The 17,134-nt window shown below is 33.4% G+C and overlaps 2 protein-coding genes across 2 annotated transcripts; one reads left to right on the plus strand and one right to left on the minus strand.

The window, feature by feature from the left end:
- The first annotated feature begins 2,484 nt into the window (after positions 1 to 2,484).
- Positions 2,485 to 5,963, plus strand: LOC21405253 (LOB domain-containing protein 30). The gene is made up of 2 exons (XM_010094542.2): positions 2,485 to 3,309; positions 5,475 to 5,963. The coding sequence occupies exons 1-2, from the start codon at positions 2,977 to 2,979 to the stop codon at positions 5,871 to 5,873; spliced, it is 732 nt and encodes a 243-aa protein (XP_010092844.1). The 5' UTR covers positions 2,485 to 2,976; the 3' UTR covers positions 5,874 to 5,963.
- Positions 5,964 to 7,913: 1,950 nt separating this feature from the next.
- LOC21405254 (pentatricopeptide repeat-containing protein At1g01970) lies at positions 7,914 to 10,344 on the minus strand. Its single transcript, XM_010094543.2, has 2 exons — positions 9,805 to 10,344; positions 7,914 to 8,863 (listed from the first exon to the last, which is right to left on the minus strand). The coding sequence occupies exons 1-2, from the start codon at positions 10,252 to 10,254 to the stop codon at positions 8,072 to 8,074; spliced, it is 1,242 nt and encodes a 413-aa protein (XP_010092845.2). The 5' UTR covers positions 10,255 to 10,344; the 3' UTR covers positions 7,914 to 8,071.
- Positions 10,345 to 17,134: the final 6,790 nt, after the last annotated feature.

The following is a 17,134-nucleotide window of genomic DNA, read 5'->3' on the forward strand; positions in this document are numbered from 1 at the left end:
ACGCTAGTTAATGTGGTTATTTAATTTAGAGAGGATAGTTTTGAAACGAAACTCAACACTAACTACGGAATCGTGCATCAATATATATGAAGATCATATGCAAAAGTAATTTAATCTCTCTCCCAAAAAATGTTATGAATATTATCATGATTATAAATCAATCAGTGATTCTTTATCTAAACTCTTTCTTTCTTTTTTATTTATTTATTTATTCTCTTAAGGATTTAACTAAAGTCTTTCGAGTAGCTAGGGGAATATTTGAATTGGATTGCCTTCCTAAGCTTTAGCTACGTGATACCAAGAAGGTATACTTATATTTTTAACAGCTACATATAAATATTGATCTCTCTCTCACGCAGAAAAAAAAAATATATGTATAATTGAATTGAATAGGATACATTTATAGTTTTTGATATATGACAATAGGATATATTTAAAGTTGACTAGTGAATGTTGCATTTTAAACTTTCGATTATGAAATCTTGTACAGCTAGCGACTGTACGTTACGCATTGCCATGTGTCAAGAACCATAAAGATAATTGCAGATTAGACTAGTTTTTTCTTTTAAGAAAAAAATAATAATAGAGAATGGAGGTAGCGTACTTTGAGATAGTACATCTCCGCGTGACATATAGATCAAGTTGCTCATATACCTTTTGTTGACGGTGAAATTTACTCAATCTCAAAACCTTTTTAGTATAAGGCACAATGCTTATCACCTAGCCATAAATGACTGGTGGTGCATTAGGCTGCACTTTGAATGGGGTAAATTTTACCGATGGCCTCCGAGCATACGCAATTGTCTCAATTTGACCTCTAACATTCACTTTTAAAAGACTTACTACTCAGAAAGAAAAAAATCAGATCTGAATTATGCAACATTATCTAGTTTTTATTTCGGATATAGTTTTTTTTTCTTTTTTTATTTTACAATTTTATCTTTATTTAAATCGTCACACGTCATTATTGTACTAGATTCTGTTTGAAAATTGATCACATCTCATTTTTAATTAGAGAGGATTAAAATTGTATTTAGAAATATCAAGTTAAAAAATGAAGGGAAGAGATCCAATATTGTGAGACAATATTGGGCATATGAATTAGAGGCATCGGTGATAATAAGAATGGCATGCTTTTATATATATATATATATATATATATATTCACCCATATGAACGCTCAATATGAAAACTTAATATTTTGCATAAACACACGCATGGATAGCTAGCTTTAATCCAAACATGACGTTATGACATATTGCATAGGGGATTAGAAATAGGTTTAACTTTTCCCTTAAATTTTAGTTAATTCTCTAGGCATATATATACACACCAATGCGTATAGGATCAATGAAAGCATATAAACTAGGATATGTAGCATCCTTTGGCAATATATATATATATATATAATCATCATGATATATTTTAATTAATAAAACTAAGCTTTTATAATTTATATTTGGAGTGGTAATTTTGCGGCCTCTACTAATTGCAGTGGCAAAGGTATGATGATCATACACAAACAACACCAAGTCACCAACCATCAGAATTATTGTTGTTGACCCAAAAAAAAAAAAAAAAAAAAACCATCAGAATAATTATTGTTGTTTATACCATTACTTCAATTACTCCAGTCATTGTCTTCACCCATCTCGTTGTCATCACCACTGATATCATCATATCAATATCCAACTATTTTGGCTTTCTAAACATCATGTCATCTCTTAGATCTCAGTAATGATGGCAATAAAGACATTTGATTAGTCTGCTAGAATTTTTCAACTTGCTCCATCCTTTTTTTCTTCTATTTTTCGCGTGCATGTCCAATTATTATATATATACACAGACATGTATATATATAAATATATGTATGTGTGTGTATATATATATATCTATATATATTAACCAGCACTTCACGAATGACTATCCCAATTCCCTAATTAACTAATTCCAGTATTCCACGGTTATTATTTACTCCTCTTCATTCAATAACAAGCCTAATTGCTTCTTATTACAAGTTATTTAAAAGACATATCCGGGTCATTTATTGGCCAGTAGTACTACTAAATATAGTTAATGCAAATTAACATTCTTTCAGAGAAAAAAGGTGGGTATTCCTGTCATTTTCAAAAACAGACTTCTTTTTGGTTTTTAATGTGGAAAAGGAAATTATTAGTAAAGAAAAAAACTGAGTCATTTTCAACGTTGAGAGAGAGAGAGAGAGAGAGAGTTGGCGTCTTTTGCCCTCCACGCAGCTTAAAACACGCAGAGTGGCAAATGTAGACAGTCTCCATGACACGTTTTGATTTTCTAAAATCCCCCAATATTCTTTTTGTTTACAAAAAGCCAAATATATATTCAGATATACATAACCAAATTAAAGGAAAAAAAAAAAAAAAAGAGAGAGAAAAAGTCCCAAAGAAAGCCACATATATACATGTCATAAATATGTAGTAAAGAGAGAGAGAGAGAGAGAAAGGAGAATATGGATCATGAGTTTTGCTAGAGAGGAAAATTCATGAGAGAAGAGAGAATCGGATTGAAAAAGAGAGAGAGAGAGAAAAAAAAAAAAAAAAAAGCAAAAGAAAGCAGTTTGATGAAAGAGCACAAATATTTGCTAGGGCTTATCGCATGTTTGCTTCACGCAAGCAGCTAAATGTGGGTATTAAGCCTTTGCTCTCTCGCGTGGCTTTAAAGACTTGTCCCTCTATAGCGTTTTTAATCGTCCCCACTTAAACCAAACCCCCAAAATCCCCCACTCTAAAAAAAAACAAAAAAACAAAAAAACAAAAAAACAAGAAAGCCACCACCAAATACCAAGCACAACAATATCCCTCAACCCATTTTCTCTCCTCCCTAATATCTTCACGTAACACATGTATTTTGATCCCTTACTATACCAAGAAAAAAATAGCAAAAAGAAACTTACATATAGCCAGAAAGCCGCAAAGGTGTATCAAGGTTAATTTACAAGATATGAACACAAACCAAAACCCTAGTAGCAGTAGTGGCGGAGGAGGGGGAGGAGGAGGAGTGGGAGGGGGAGGACCGTGCGGCGCGTGCAAGTTTTTGAGGCGGAAGTGCGTGCCGGGGTGCATATTCGCGCCTTACTTCGATTCGGAGCAAGGCGCGGCTCATTTTGCGGCGGTGCACAAAGTCTTCGGAGCCAGCAACGTCTCCAAGCTCCTCCTCCACATCCCCGTCCACAAGCGCCTCGACGCCGTCGTCACCGTCTGTTACGAGGCCCAGGCCCGCCTCCGCGACCCCGTCTACGGCTGCGTCGCTCATATATTCGCTCTTCAACAACAGGTAAACAATAATCATCATCACCATTAGTATCTTTAGCTGTAATGAATATTATTACTCATGGTTGATGATTTTTGTCGTTTTTGGCCGAATTTTTACTATTTCATAACTTCCGTTTTTTAAGCCTTTATTATGTCTTGATATTAGTTTTTGGAATGGATCTTGTTCCTTTCTGATTAGTTTTGGAAAAGCTTGCGACTCGTAATTATCCCAATGTTTATTTTTTTTTTATTTTTTTTTATATATATTGGGGCAATGGTAATTTATGTACGGTCACCATGCCCTTAGTTATAGGAGAGGTATCTTTGTGTAAGGTCTAGAGGGTGGGAAGCACTTCTTTCTTTTGGTCCTGTAGATGGACAGAATTTGGTTTCAGAAGAAGAAAAAATGAAGGAAAAAAAAAAGAAAGGAAGATAAAAGTTATATATAGTGTGGTTTTAATGGTTATTCCCGTATATACCCATAGTTGTCGTTATTTTAACTTTAAATTATTGATCTAATGGTTGTAGTAAATTGAATAGTTGATTAAATAAATTTATAATAATTAATGAAATTAGATTCTTAGTAAGTCACATTATCAAATTTTTATATTTGATAGTAATCATTAATAAAAATGTAACTATTGAAAACCGATATATATATATATATATATAAGCAAATTATAATTAATGGAGAATCAAGGAAGAATATGAGGGGAATGCTGGGTTAGCTGCTTTGGGGACAGTTTTGTGCTTTACTGAAATCTAGAACGTTTTTTGATTAACAAATTATAATGTGGTCGGCGGTTACTATGTACACAATATGTAATTAGCCTATAGTTTGTGCCAATTTTCTGTGCAAATTCTAGGCTTTGCTGATATTAAGGAAATGGTCGGTTTACTGCCTCTTGGAATTCAAGCTTTTGGTTAGGGACAAGAGTCACTTTCCTAATTGTTGTTTTCTCCTAGTTGCGGCACAATTAGGGATAATCTTGTCATCCTACCATGGTTGTGCAAAAAAAAGAAAAAAAAAAAAAAACAAAGAAAAGAAAAGGAGAGAGAGATAATTCTTCCATTTTCATATTTCTTAGATAATTCATTGTTGTAACTTGATAATTTTAGTTTTCGGAAGAATAGAAATGACGTTATTTTCCTTTTCAAAATTTACTAGGTACTTCATCTAATTTTATGTCTAAAATAGGTATCTCATCTAATTTGTCATATGTTATCCGCGATTTTTCCTTGTTTTAAGATGAGTATAAAATTTATGATAAAAAAAATCTTTCATTTATTACACAACATTCTTTATTTGGGGACGTTACTTTTTCATATAATCTTGTTAATTTATGCTCATATATATATATATATATATATATTTGATAATCATATATTTTCATGATAAGAATTTAAATAGATGGACATATATGTATATATTTATTATATAACCTTAAAATTGCGGATATACATTTCTGTAAAAAGAATTTTGTATTTATATACACGCACACACTGATTTACCTTACACAGTTACAATTATGCTGTCAATTGTATTTTTTAATACGAATTACTGTTGATTGTATTAATCGCTTGACGCTAGACATAATGAATATAATATGAAAAATAATAATCTTACATATATGGTGAGAAGAAATTTCGTAGGCTCTGTTTGTTTTCTTGGTTCAAATCACAACTTAAGTTTTTATTAGAGTATTTTCTCTTACAAAAATTTAAATTTAACTTTTTTTCAGTTAAAGTGTATTGGAATGGGCGAAAAGAAGGAAGCCGTATTCACTTCCGTTTCAACGAGAATTCTTTGAATGTTGGCAATCCCATGTTGTAATGCTCGTAGTTTAAGCACTGGTTTAGTATAAACAAAGGCTTACCTTTGTCTAAAAATTATGATATTTTTGCTTTTTTCTAGAAGATATTTAACCTCTTAGAGATCAATATGAAATGGCACCATGAATACGCAAAAAATTGCATAGAAATATAGGTCCCACAGATATATTATTTTTGTTTTCCTCTCTAAATAATGATCCAAATTGTATCACTCTAAAGAATATTGAATAGATGTAAAACTTCTTCTCTTTTTTCAATTGTTGTTCTCTGGGTGTTGAGGTTGAACGTTATTAGGAATTAAGCTAATTAACATATTAATTTCACTTGTTTTGTTTAATATTTTTGCTTTCACAGGTGGTGAGTTTACAAACAGAACTCTCCTACTTACAAGCCCACTTAGCAACATTGGAGCTTCCATCGCCACCGCCTGCTCCGCCTCCGCCACCATCATCACTCAACCCCCCGCCTCTCTCAATTGCTGATCTTCCATCCGCCTCCTCTGTGCCGGCGACGTATGATTTGTCATCGCTTTTCGAACCCATCGTGCAGCCTTGGTCCATGCAGCAGCGGCAGTTGGACCCTCGCCAATTTGGTGGCTCAACCGGCAGCTCATCAACAAGTGGTGGTGGTGGTGATCTTCAGGCTTTGGCTCGGGAACTTCTCCACAGACATGGCTCACCACCACATGGACCGGTGCCATGTTCGGATGCTTCACAATCTCCATCTCTCTCAAAAAGAGAGACTGATCTCTGACCTAATACACAAAACTGCTTGCCTAAAGTTCTTTGTTGGTCATGGTCAGATACTTTTAGAAAAGGCAGCTTGATTTTAGGTTGTTTTCAATGGGCAAGTGACGTTAATAACTGATCCATATTTATATATTTTTTTCATTTCTTGTTCCTTTCCTTCATTTCTTTTGCTCAAATACTAATGAAACTCTCAATCAGTTTAACTTTATCTTACTTTTGTTTAGAAAATGCAGAAAGCCATCCCAAAGTTGCGTCGGAGAAGTTAACCATTTTTTAGAAGCTTTTATGATAGGGACAATCTATTGGTAATGCATATTTTTTTAACCTTTAATTCATTTCACATCAAAATGAATATATATATATATATATATATAGATCTCACGGTTCACAAAATCAAACCTACAGGAAGGGGTTTTTTTTTTTTTTTTTTTCATATCCTTTAGGAAAAAAAAAACCATGTTAATTGAACTCAGTATTGGCTGGGAGTACAACCATGTTGGAGCGATTATGCAATAATGCCCACAGTCCATTTCAAAATGCAAACTTCTTATCCATGTTCATATTTTGAGTGGCCGTATTCAAAATTTGTAGAGATATAGGGCGCGATTCCAAACACGGCCATAAAGTGCCTGTTTGGAATCTATTCTGAAAATGTTTTTCACGTTTTTTGGGGAGAAAAAAATAGAAATCATTTGAGAATTGCGTTTGGAGCAATCTTCAACCAAAAACAAAATTAAAAACGTTTTTGGCCTTTCTCACAAAATCACCCAATTTTTGAAAACGAATTTGAGTCGTTTTCCTTTTCCCGTTTTTAGTTTTTCCTCACTATTTCCTCGAACCTCACCAAATATGAACCTTTTTCTCATGATCACCATTGTTCAGAACAAGTTGTCTCGGCCGGCCAAAAGCGTCGGAGTCTTCATCGGCGATGACCAAAAGTGAATGCCTGCCTTGAGAAATGATCTCGGCCGTCGATTTCCAAACAGAGCTTCCGATGTCGTCGATCGCTTGGCCGACCAATTCGAGCGACTCCTGAGTGACGGTGGCGCCAATCTTGAGCAACGCCGGGAGGTCCTTGACGGCGCATGACGAGGTGTCACGGATCACCGCCGTCTCCATCTTCAGGCTGGAGCCAAACTCCTCAAGATCCTTGCGGTAGGCGGGAGCGTCGTCATTTTGGGGCTTGTCGGAGTCGGAGGGCTCCAAGGATTCGTCGGTGAAGACGGACTTGAAGAAATCCATTGAAGGAGAAAAAGGTTTAGATTTGATGAAACGACATTAAATTAATGAAACAGCAATTTTGAAAGGGGACAAATTGAGGAGGAGTTTAATATATTATTATTTTAAATATTATTACATGTTTTTAAAAATGAAACCACCAAATGCAGTTTTAATTTTTTTTAGACTGAAAATAATTTTTAAATAAAACTACCAAACGCATTTTCAGAAATGATTCCTGCCTAAAAATGAAAACGTTTTCATTTCCATTTTCATAAAAAAAATAAAATTATTTTAGAACGAGTTCAAACACGCCAAAAAAAGTTTCCACCCTTATTTAAACAAGAAACCCAGAAAAATGCTATAAGAAACATTTTCCCACTTGAATCACAATCCCAATTTAAAAATAAAAACAGATCACTATGTGGGCCAGTTAATGCAAGTTACACTTGGTCTCAGCCCGATTAAATACTGTTGGAAAATTCTGCTGAAAGATATTGATAATTGGCTAGCCAGGTGGTTATAAATTTTATGTACATTATTACAAGTTTCCAACCAAAAGATTTCCTTCCAAAAGATTTCCTTGGACTCTTTACCAAACTAGTGTTAATTAGAGAAGGCAAGTGGTTCATTGTGAACATTTCTTTAGTTGTACTTCCTCTAGCTTCGAAGTAGACAAGTCACTAAACAATAAAAGATTGTACAAGTTAATCACATATTCAAACCTATTCCCAACTTCCCCAGCAAACAAAAGCATATTAATGTTTATTATATCTTATGTAACTTACCGTGCAAAATTATGTCAAGTTGAATAAAATCACTTCGGTGACAGTTAGAAAATGTTGGTAAGATTAGAGGCCTAGAAGGTGAAGTATGGAGATGGATATTTCCATTTGTAGAATTTTCCCAATCAGAAGAATCCCAGATAATGACAATGACAAGTTATGTTCTCATTGAAGCTAAGATTAAAGGTTGGAGCTGAAGCTAAGAAGCACGAATTTTGGAACTGGCTCCCTTCGAAGCATATTCCCTTAAGACAAGATCAACTTCTTTCACAACTCCAAGCTTTCTAAACCATCCCACCAATGTCTCTGAAGCTTCTTCCCCTACCATAATACCATGTCTCTCCAACTCCATGAGAAAATCTAATGCCCTCTGGAGCTTATTCTCCTTCTCATAAGCACACAACACCAGAGCCACGCATTTATCGCTTGGTTCAAGGCCTGCCCTCCTCATATTTCCGAAAGCAACACACGCCTTCTCGCTTTGACCTGATTCTACATAGGCGTTAATAAGGAGCCCGCACAACCTAGGGTCGGGCAATATACCAGCAAGCTGAATAGCATCAAACACTCTTTGAGCTCCTTCTGCATCACCGGTCATTGAGTATGCTCTTAACAATGCTTTGTAAACTTCACTTCCAGCATAAATTTCTTCAACGTCCATTTCTCTTAGTATATTTTCTCCCTGGTCTGGCATTCCAGCTCGAATGTAGGCCATGATCATTGAGCCATATGATCGTTTATCTAATGGTTGTCCAAGCAGCTTAAGCTCTTCAAAAGTTTCTTCAGCAAGCTTGAGATTACCAGCCTTGCTGTACATGTGAATGAAGGTGGTTAAGGTTACCTGGTCACGGATGAAGCCTCTACTTTTCATGGCTAAGAGGGTCTTTTCAGCATCTTCTAGCCGATTTTGCTTCCCATAACAATGGATTATCTTTGTATAGTCACGGATATTGGCTTCAAAAGATTCTTCTAGGAGGGCAACTTCTGCCACCTAAGAAATGTGCAAAGAACCGTATTAGCATTTAGGCTAAAAAAATAAGCTCAGATTTAGATCTAACTATGGTAAGTAGATAAAAAAATGTCTCAACATGTTTAGAACTTATCAAAAGTTCAAAAATAAAAGGTGCTTTGTCCTTCTAAATTTTTCCCTTTGGAAGTTGCAAGTCTCACTTTTATGAGAACTTACCTCTATGTGGTTTGTAGTTCCTTGGAAGAACATTGAATTTGAATTAATTCAATACCAAGTGGACACAAAATTTTTTCCCAAGGTCAATACAATTATAAACTACGTATTTCTAAGTCTATGTTTGGTAAGAGGAAAAGAAAGCTAGGAAGGAAAGAAAGACATAATCTAGGATTCTAGGTGGAGAAAATAGAGAGGAAGGGGACGACATTTCTCTCATTGTGTTTGGTATAGGAGATCAAAACTCAGCTCCTCAAAGGATTTGAAATCCCTCGCAAAATACATTACCACCGCTTTTCTCTCCTGCCAAACAACCATAAATATCAAAATCCTTCCACCTCTTTCCCACTATTTCCACTTTTCCCCTGCCAAACAAGCTCTAAGATCAATTTCGGTACTTCTTAACAAAACAGAGGAACGTTAATATGGATGGAGAATATCATAGAACATAATCACAACTACTAATTCAGTATTATGCAACTAAATCTACATTTACCAAGCGGAATATATCCTAAATCTTTTTTACTTTATATCCATCTCTAGTCCAGAACAAATTTTATCCAAAATTTTCACTCCTCAATATTAAACAAACCAAATATGAACAAACAACCAAATTGAAGCCGTACAACGTTTCGGCATATCAGTGCACGTAACAAGCTTGAAATTACAGCAGACCCAAAAAAATAAATAAACAAATACCCAAAAGATAAGGGAATAAGAGCTTTAAATTTTATATTTAAAAAAAAAACCTGAAAATAAAGTGGGTGGTCCATTATCTTCAATTGCTTGATAATGGCAAGCCAATCAGCTCTCTGAGGCTTCATAATCCTCACCCACGCAGCCAACAACTCATTCAAGCTAGCTTTATGAGCAGAAAAGCAAATGAGCTGCTTCATCAAAGCCCGGCAACGTTTCGTCATCTTCGGAGAGAGTTGTGAAATGGCTTCTTTTTGGGATTCTGTGATTCCGGGTCCCACCTCGACCCACTTGAATTTTGGTTTTCCGCCGCCATTTTCGGCCTTCTCCGTCTCTTCGACGCTCGTGGCGACCAGTGGCCGTCGGAAATGGAGGTTCCGAGAGGGGAAGTTCGTGGGTGTTGGGTAAAATGGTTTGGGGAAGAAATGGGTTTTTGTGATTTCGTTGGTTAGTGTGTTTGGTGGGTGGAAATTGGAGACCATGGTTGAAGTGAATGTATCCATAATAATATAATATATATATATATATATATATGGGACTTATATGTATGTATATGTTCAAGGAGAGTGATAATCTCTGGCAAAAAGGACTAGGATTAGAGGGAATTGAGCTTGAAAGAAAATGGTAACTGGGAAAGAGACCAAGTCAAAGACATGTCGTGAGATGAGTAAACGACAGCATTGCTCATTAAACGAAATGTCGTTTTCACCCAAATTATAGACATTCTATGACAATGACGACGTGTCGTACGTAGAATTTTAGGTCCATATTTGAGTTTTTAATTCGAGTTGAGATGTGATTTTATATTAGAGCTTTTCACTGTAGCAGAAAAGTTAGATGTGACTTTTTGTGAGAGTTTTTAACTGTAGCAAAACTGAAATTAAAAACTCGAATTGGTGAAATGAACGAGGCCTTAATGTTCGTATTTGGAATTGATCTCGTTTTTGTTTTTCACATTTTTCGAGAAAAAAAAATAAAAATATTTTCAAAACGACATTTGGCGTAATAAAGACAAAAAATGAAAATGAAAACGATTTTTAAGTTTAGTGTAAAATGAGGGAGAAGTGAAAAATGACTTTTAATCGTTTTTCATTTTTTGTTTTTGTCTTCTCCTCTCTCGAGCAAAGAGAGAGATAGACGTTAATGAGTTTTTTTATACTGAAAATAATCTCTTGATAAAATTACCAAATACATTTTCAAAAATGATTTCTGTCTGAAATTGAAAACATTTTCATTTTCATTTTCATTTTCATACAAAAAATAAAATTATTTTGAAATGAATTCTAAATACACCCGATGTATCTCGACTTGGCATGCTTTGTGTGGTTTTTATAGTGAGAGTTATGGAGTATTGATAATGATTGTCTTCGATCGCGACACTTGCTCCACCTCAAAATACAAAATGCTTTGGGAATCGAATTAAACTTTAGCACAAATCTTCATCCTTACATAGATGATCAATCTGAGCGTGTAATTCAAATATTTAGGCATCGTTTGTTTCATGCGTTTAAATTTATGTTTTTAATTCTGTTACAATATTTTTTCTCATAAAAAAATTGTACTTCAAATACTAAAATAAAAAATTACTGATTTAAACGCATGAACCAAACGGGTCTTAAAAATATGCATCTTGTTTGTGACTTAGATTTTGGTGGTAGCTGAAGTGAACATTTACCTTTGATCCGTGTTTACTAACAATAATAGCTACCTCACTAATATTGGGATGGCTTCTAACGAGGTTTTGTCCATTAGGACTTGCGTATCTCATTTGTGTTGGGTCGAGAGAGAGAAACATATTGTTCTTGGACCGGAGTTAGAATAAGAGATGATAGAGTCAACAGTTGAATTAAGATGATAGTTGATAGTGCTGGAAAATTTGAGTACAGGGGATGAAAAGAATGCAAAAAATAAGAAGGTTTGAGGCATATAAAAATATTTTTCTTTAAGTTTTTATTTGCCTTCACTTTTTAAAATTTACTAATGAGTTTTAATGACAAATTATCCACAAGATATAACAAACCTTTGAACACAATATCTAGCAATAATATTGTGTTTCAAAACAAGAATAATGTCTGTAAATTTTTTGCAAAATTAATAAAGACAGAGGTGTATTTCATGAATAAACACATCCTCTTTAAACATCACAACCATTCACATAAAGGTATATTTTCAACGTAAAGGTATCTCTTCATGGATTAATACATTTTTTAAATAGTTATATCTGTTGCTAATAGGTGGTCAGATATGTGTGAAAATATATCACCAATGGATGCAACAGTTTGAAAGGTTTCAAATCACAAATCGCACACAAACACTTTTTTTTTTCTACAGAACAAGTGCTGCAGCGGATTTTTCATCCACTGCAGCGCTCAGACCAGTTCAAACTGGCTTGAGACAGTGCAGGCCGCACGCTGCAGTGCCTCACATGGCACCACAACGCTTATACTGCTCCTAGACAACTATTTTATCTTATTTTAACTACCTAAATATGTATAATAACGATCGAGACATATTACAATTTCTCTAATAGATAGTTGGAGTTTATGCGTGGAGATTCATGTTTCTTGTTTTGGTGTCCAAGGAAAGCTTGAATCAAAGTACAATAGATCCTTTGAGATTTTGGAGCCAATTAGACCAGTTGCATATTGCATGAACCTACCACCTCAGTTGTCACAAGTAAACAATTTTTTCCACGTGTCAATATGAGCTAGATCCACCGCGTGCCATTTTGTGGACAAATTATCTAATTAAGGATGCGACTTAAGAACAATTTCCTACTCAGATTTTTTATTGCAAGGCTAAGATCTTGAGTCATCGTGTCATTCCTATAGTAAAAGTGATATGGTTATAGCATGGAGCTCAGGAAGATGCTTGGGAGCGAATTAGAGATGCAAAAAAAGATATCCCTATTTGTTTTAGAGTGAACTACCTTATAATTTCGACGATTAAATTTTTTAAGGGTAATGGATGTAACACCCAAAAATTTTTCCTTTGATTTTGTTTGAAGATGGATGATGAATATGAGAATCAATAAACTCAAAAGGAATAGTACGTATCTTTCTTCTTCTTCTTCTATGTGGAAACATAAAAGAAGGCGAAAGATACGTACTAATTTTTGTTTCATAAATGGCTTCACAAGCGAAGCATTTATGCTTTGACTTGTGATTTCTCTTAGTCATAAATCCATGGTTTTCTTCTTGACGTTGTGCTTGTTGGATTTATTTATCTAAAGCCTTGGTATAGTTTGGGATTTTGATATGTTACCAATAATATGGATAATACAAAGAAAAACAATATATATATATATAACAATTTTTTACAAGAACAAAATAATATAATTGTTACAACACAAATTCAACATTTCTATTAAATTTAAAAAACGAATTGGTAAGGATGTCAAGGCACGTGAACCACGCTTTCTTTAAAATAGATTCGTCCCCTCCGGTGAGTGCTTGAGGTAACGTTGGACGTCCGTCTCCCAAGATACAACGACAACAACAGTAGAACAACGCACTATCGAAACCGTCTCAATAAACTAGAAATGCACATTTGCTCTATCACCAAAAACACACTACAAAAGAATTGCAAGAGAAGAGCTCGAGGAGAAGAGAGAACCCGTGGGAGGAGAAGAATGTTATGTCTTGTGTGTCTTGTTCATGTGGAGAATGGCCTTTATATATGCTCCAAAATTCAGGTGTTACACCATGCCATAATGGTGTATAAATCCGGATTTATTTTCGGATTAATAGAGATTAAAACAGAGATTACAGCTCTTGATGAACCTGCTCCAAGATATGTCCATATTCATAGATTTTATGCTCATAAATGCACATAAAAACATGGTTAATGTTGCAGTTTTTCTCAAAGCCATAAACCCTACACTAATGTAGTGTTAAGGCTTGCACAAATGTTGCAGTTACCAAACCGAATTTGTTTAAAAAATAAATTCTGGATTTAAGTTGGAAAAATAAAAAGAAAATTGTAAAACTAAGCCTGCACAGAGTGGGTTTTCCGATCCGGTATTCCTGTCCGCAGGTCACGGGTGCACACGTTGGATCCCTAACCCGTCAGGACCGTGATTCGCACCCCCTGCGTGTGAGAGAGCCTCTCTGGTATACATGCTTACCTAGGCTTCAAAATACAATAACTTATAAACACCACAAAAGCTTCATTCCTAGCCAATGTGAGATTTTTTACAATTTCCACCAAAAACTAATTGGGCCCTATTATAATATGGGCATCAAAATGGATCTTTAAAATGGTTAATTAAGCTATTTTTCCAACAGTTCATTTTTTCTAGATCAACTAGAAAAGCTCCCTTATATGGTTATTTATTTGTCTAGTGACAAGTATCTCACACTGTGTTACGTATTTCTATGGTAATAGAAGTTTAAATAATCTTTTTCTTTTTGTTGTTTTTTAAAATGTTTTTGCATGTCTTTTGACGAATGAAAATTAAAATATTTTCAAAATAGTGTTTCATTAGCAAATGTTTTGAAAATAAGAAGGAAAAAAATAGTGGCAATAGTTTTTGTTATGAAAATGGAAAATACTTGACAGTAGTTTTCATATTTTTGAATTCATCATTTAAAGTTATAACCTAATACATATTTTCAAAAAAATACACATGCAGTTTCACTTTTTTTTCTCAAGAAGTTTTTCTGGTAGGACTAGAAAAATAAACTATCAGAAATTCTTTACTTTCAGCCATTAGACTTGTATCATAAACTTTCTGTTATGCACATTCTTTCAATCTGATGTGATTTTGACCAGAACTAACGGTAAGAAATTAGCCCTATAAGTAAGAAGATAATATTGGAGAAAGTCCACTTTTCTTATACCATTTTAGAGATGTTAAAAGGGTCGTTTTGGATCGGCACGAAGACCCTTCTAATCCCATACCCGTGGCGGGCCTAGGCCGTGCCAGGACCGGGCCTGAGGAGAAGCCCTCAGGCCTAGCACTAGCCCTCGGCCCTAGTCCATAAGGGCCAAGTCGGGTTAGACCCTGGCCATTTAAAATTTTTTTTTGCAATATTTAATTAAAAAGAAAGAAATATATCATATGCCCTAAAAAAAATGATTTTATTGAATTGAGATAATACGAATAAGTACACATAAATGATTGCCTCGTTAAAAATCTTGCCAAGTAAAACCAGTGGGGAGATCGGGACAAAATCTTAGCGAAGAAAAAAAGAGTGCAGTATTCGAGGATAAGTAAATTATAAAACCTAAGCGCTTCTAAAAGATTATGTTATGTCTAAGTTAGACAAATATTCTTGATTTGAATCATCTGTATATTGTTATTTTCGTCTTTTCACATCTTCTCAGTCTTTAACGCACATTACCCCTTCCAAGATATCCGGATACATTCTGCTTCTCTTCTCATCAAGAATTCGGTTGCTTACACTAAATGCTTGCTCCGATGCTACAATTGACACTGGAGTTGTCAGAATGTCACGGGCTATTATGGACAATGTTGAAAAACGATCGGTCTTGCTCCTCCACCATTGTAAGATGTCCAGTTTGTCGTCATCGATTACAAAATTTGATTCAAAATATTTTTTCAGTTCGGTAGACACTTATGTTGATGACGATCCTGACGTTTTCTCTTTCTTCTTTAAGAAGCTCCACGATGAGCCATTAAAAAAACAACCAAACACAATTTCAAAAGCCCTATTAAAAAAAAGGGCTTATTACACTAACACACCCTGTGTTTTGCTAAAATAACAGAGACACCCCTTGATCAAAACTAATCATGTCAACACTCCTAGACTTTTTATAAAAATGACATGACACCCCCTCCATTAGTTGATCATGAGTTGACCGTCAATCTTAACCGTGAAATTTTTTAAAAATGCCAAAAATGCCCTTCTATTTACCATAAAATGTTTCTAAGTTGTACATAATATTAGAAAGACTTTTATATCCTTATTTAGCATCAAAAAATGATTTTAGTTAATTTTACACATTTATCACTATAATTTTCACTCTAATGAAAACAAATATTTTTTTTGATTTTTTTAAATCTTTTGTTTTAGTAATGTTCTACATCCACTAAACTTGCGTATTAAATTAAAGCCCATTTAATATTTGGTGCATTATTAGCACCAACTATATTATAATAAAATTTAATTTAATTTAATTGAAAGAATAATATAAATTGGACAATTTTATCCTAATAATAAAACAAAAATGATTTAAATTAAACTTAAAACATTAATGACAAAATGTATAATAAAAAAATTAAACGCGTTAACTTTTTTTAACATATTATTACGTTAACTCTTTAAAAAATATTACAACACATCCTAAAACAATTTTTTATTAAAAAAAATAAAAATAAAGAAAGTAAATTTAACACATAGGTAGTTTTGATATTTCTCACTAAAATTTAACAGAATTTCAATTAGAAGATGTTGCTGTTATTAATTTCAATCAAAGGAATATAACTATAATTTTAATAAAATATAAGAGGTGCCACCGTAATAAACCAAAAAAAATCTCCTTTTCCATATATTTTTTGTAAAAATTAGAATCTTTTGTTTCTCCTTTTTGATGTGTAAATATTCTGCCTTGAGATACAAGTATCTAGTTGTTTGGTTATGATCAAAGGCGACTTTCCATACACGCAAGTGAAACAAAACTAATCTTTTACCACACAAGTTTTCGATCTTCAATCTTATAGAATCCTTGTCAGTGATGCGATGACTATTAAAAACTTGCGAGTAAACTTTCAGTTTAAATTGTGGACTAAGTTTTACAAGTGCAATTAGCCGTTACTTTCGATAATAATGTTAGGATTTATATGTGAGTTATGACATGTTTACTTATTAAGATTAAAAAATAAGTGAAAAATAAGAGTCAATCTCATGTTACTTGTTTTTTATTTTGAAATAAGAGTGAGATTGGTGGGCCCACTCAAATTTGAGATTAAAAAATAAGATTGTCACTCCTATATCCTTTTAGACTTGAGATTCTCATTCTTAAAATTAATATTAAATTACTATTATACTCATATTTTACTTATAAATATAAAATTAAAAATAAAATACAAAAACTAATAATTACAACATATATTTATTATTTCATTTGCCTAATATTATAATATTAGCTTAATTATTGTTAACTTTAATATAATATATATGTGTTTTATTTGTTTATTAAATTAATAATATATTTTAATTTTTAATACTATTTTTTATTTTTTTTATTTTTTTTAAATTTGTAACAATTTATTTTTATATTTTAAATAATTATAAAATTTATATTTATTATTTTAATACCCTATTATTAAAATATATATTTTAATTATGATTAAATTTAATATAATAAGTACACAATTTATTTTTTAAATTAAAAATATCAAATTGACTTAAAGGGTAT

Source organism: Morus notabilis, unplaced genomic scaffold (assembly GCF_000414095.1).
Source record: "Morus notabilis unplaced genomic scaffold, ASM41409v2 Scaffold594, whole genome shotgun sequence".
Taxonomy (NCBI): Eukaryota; Viridiplantae; Streptophyta; class Magnoliopsida; order Rosales; family Moraceae; genus Morus; species Morus notabilis.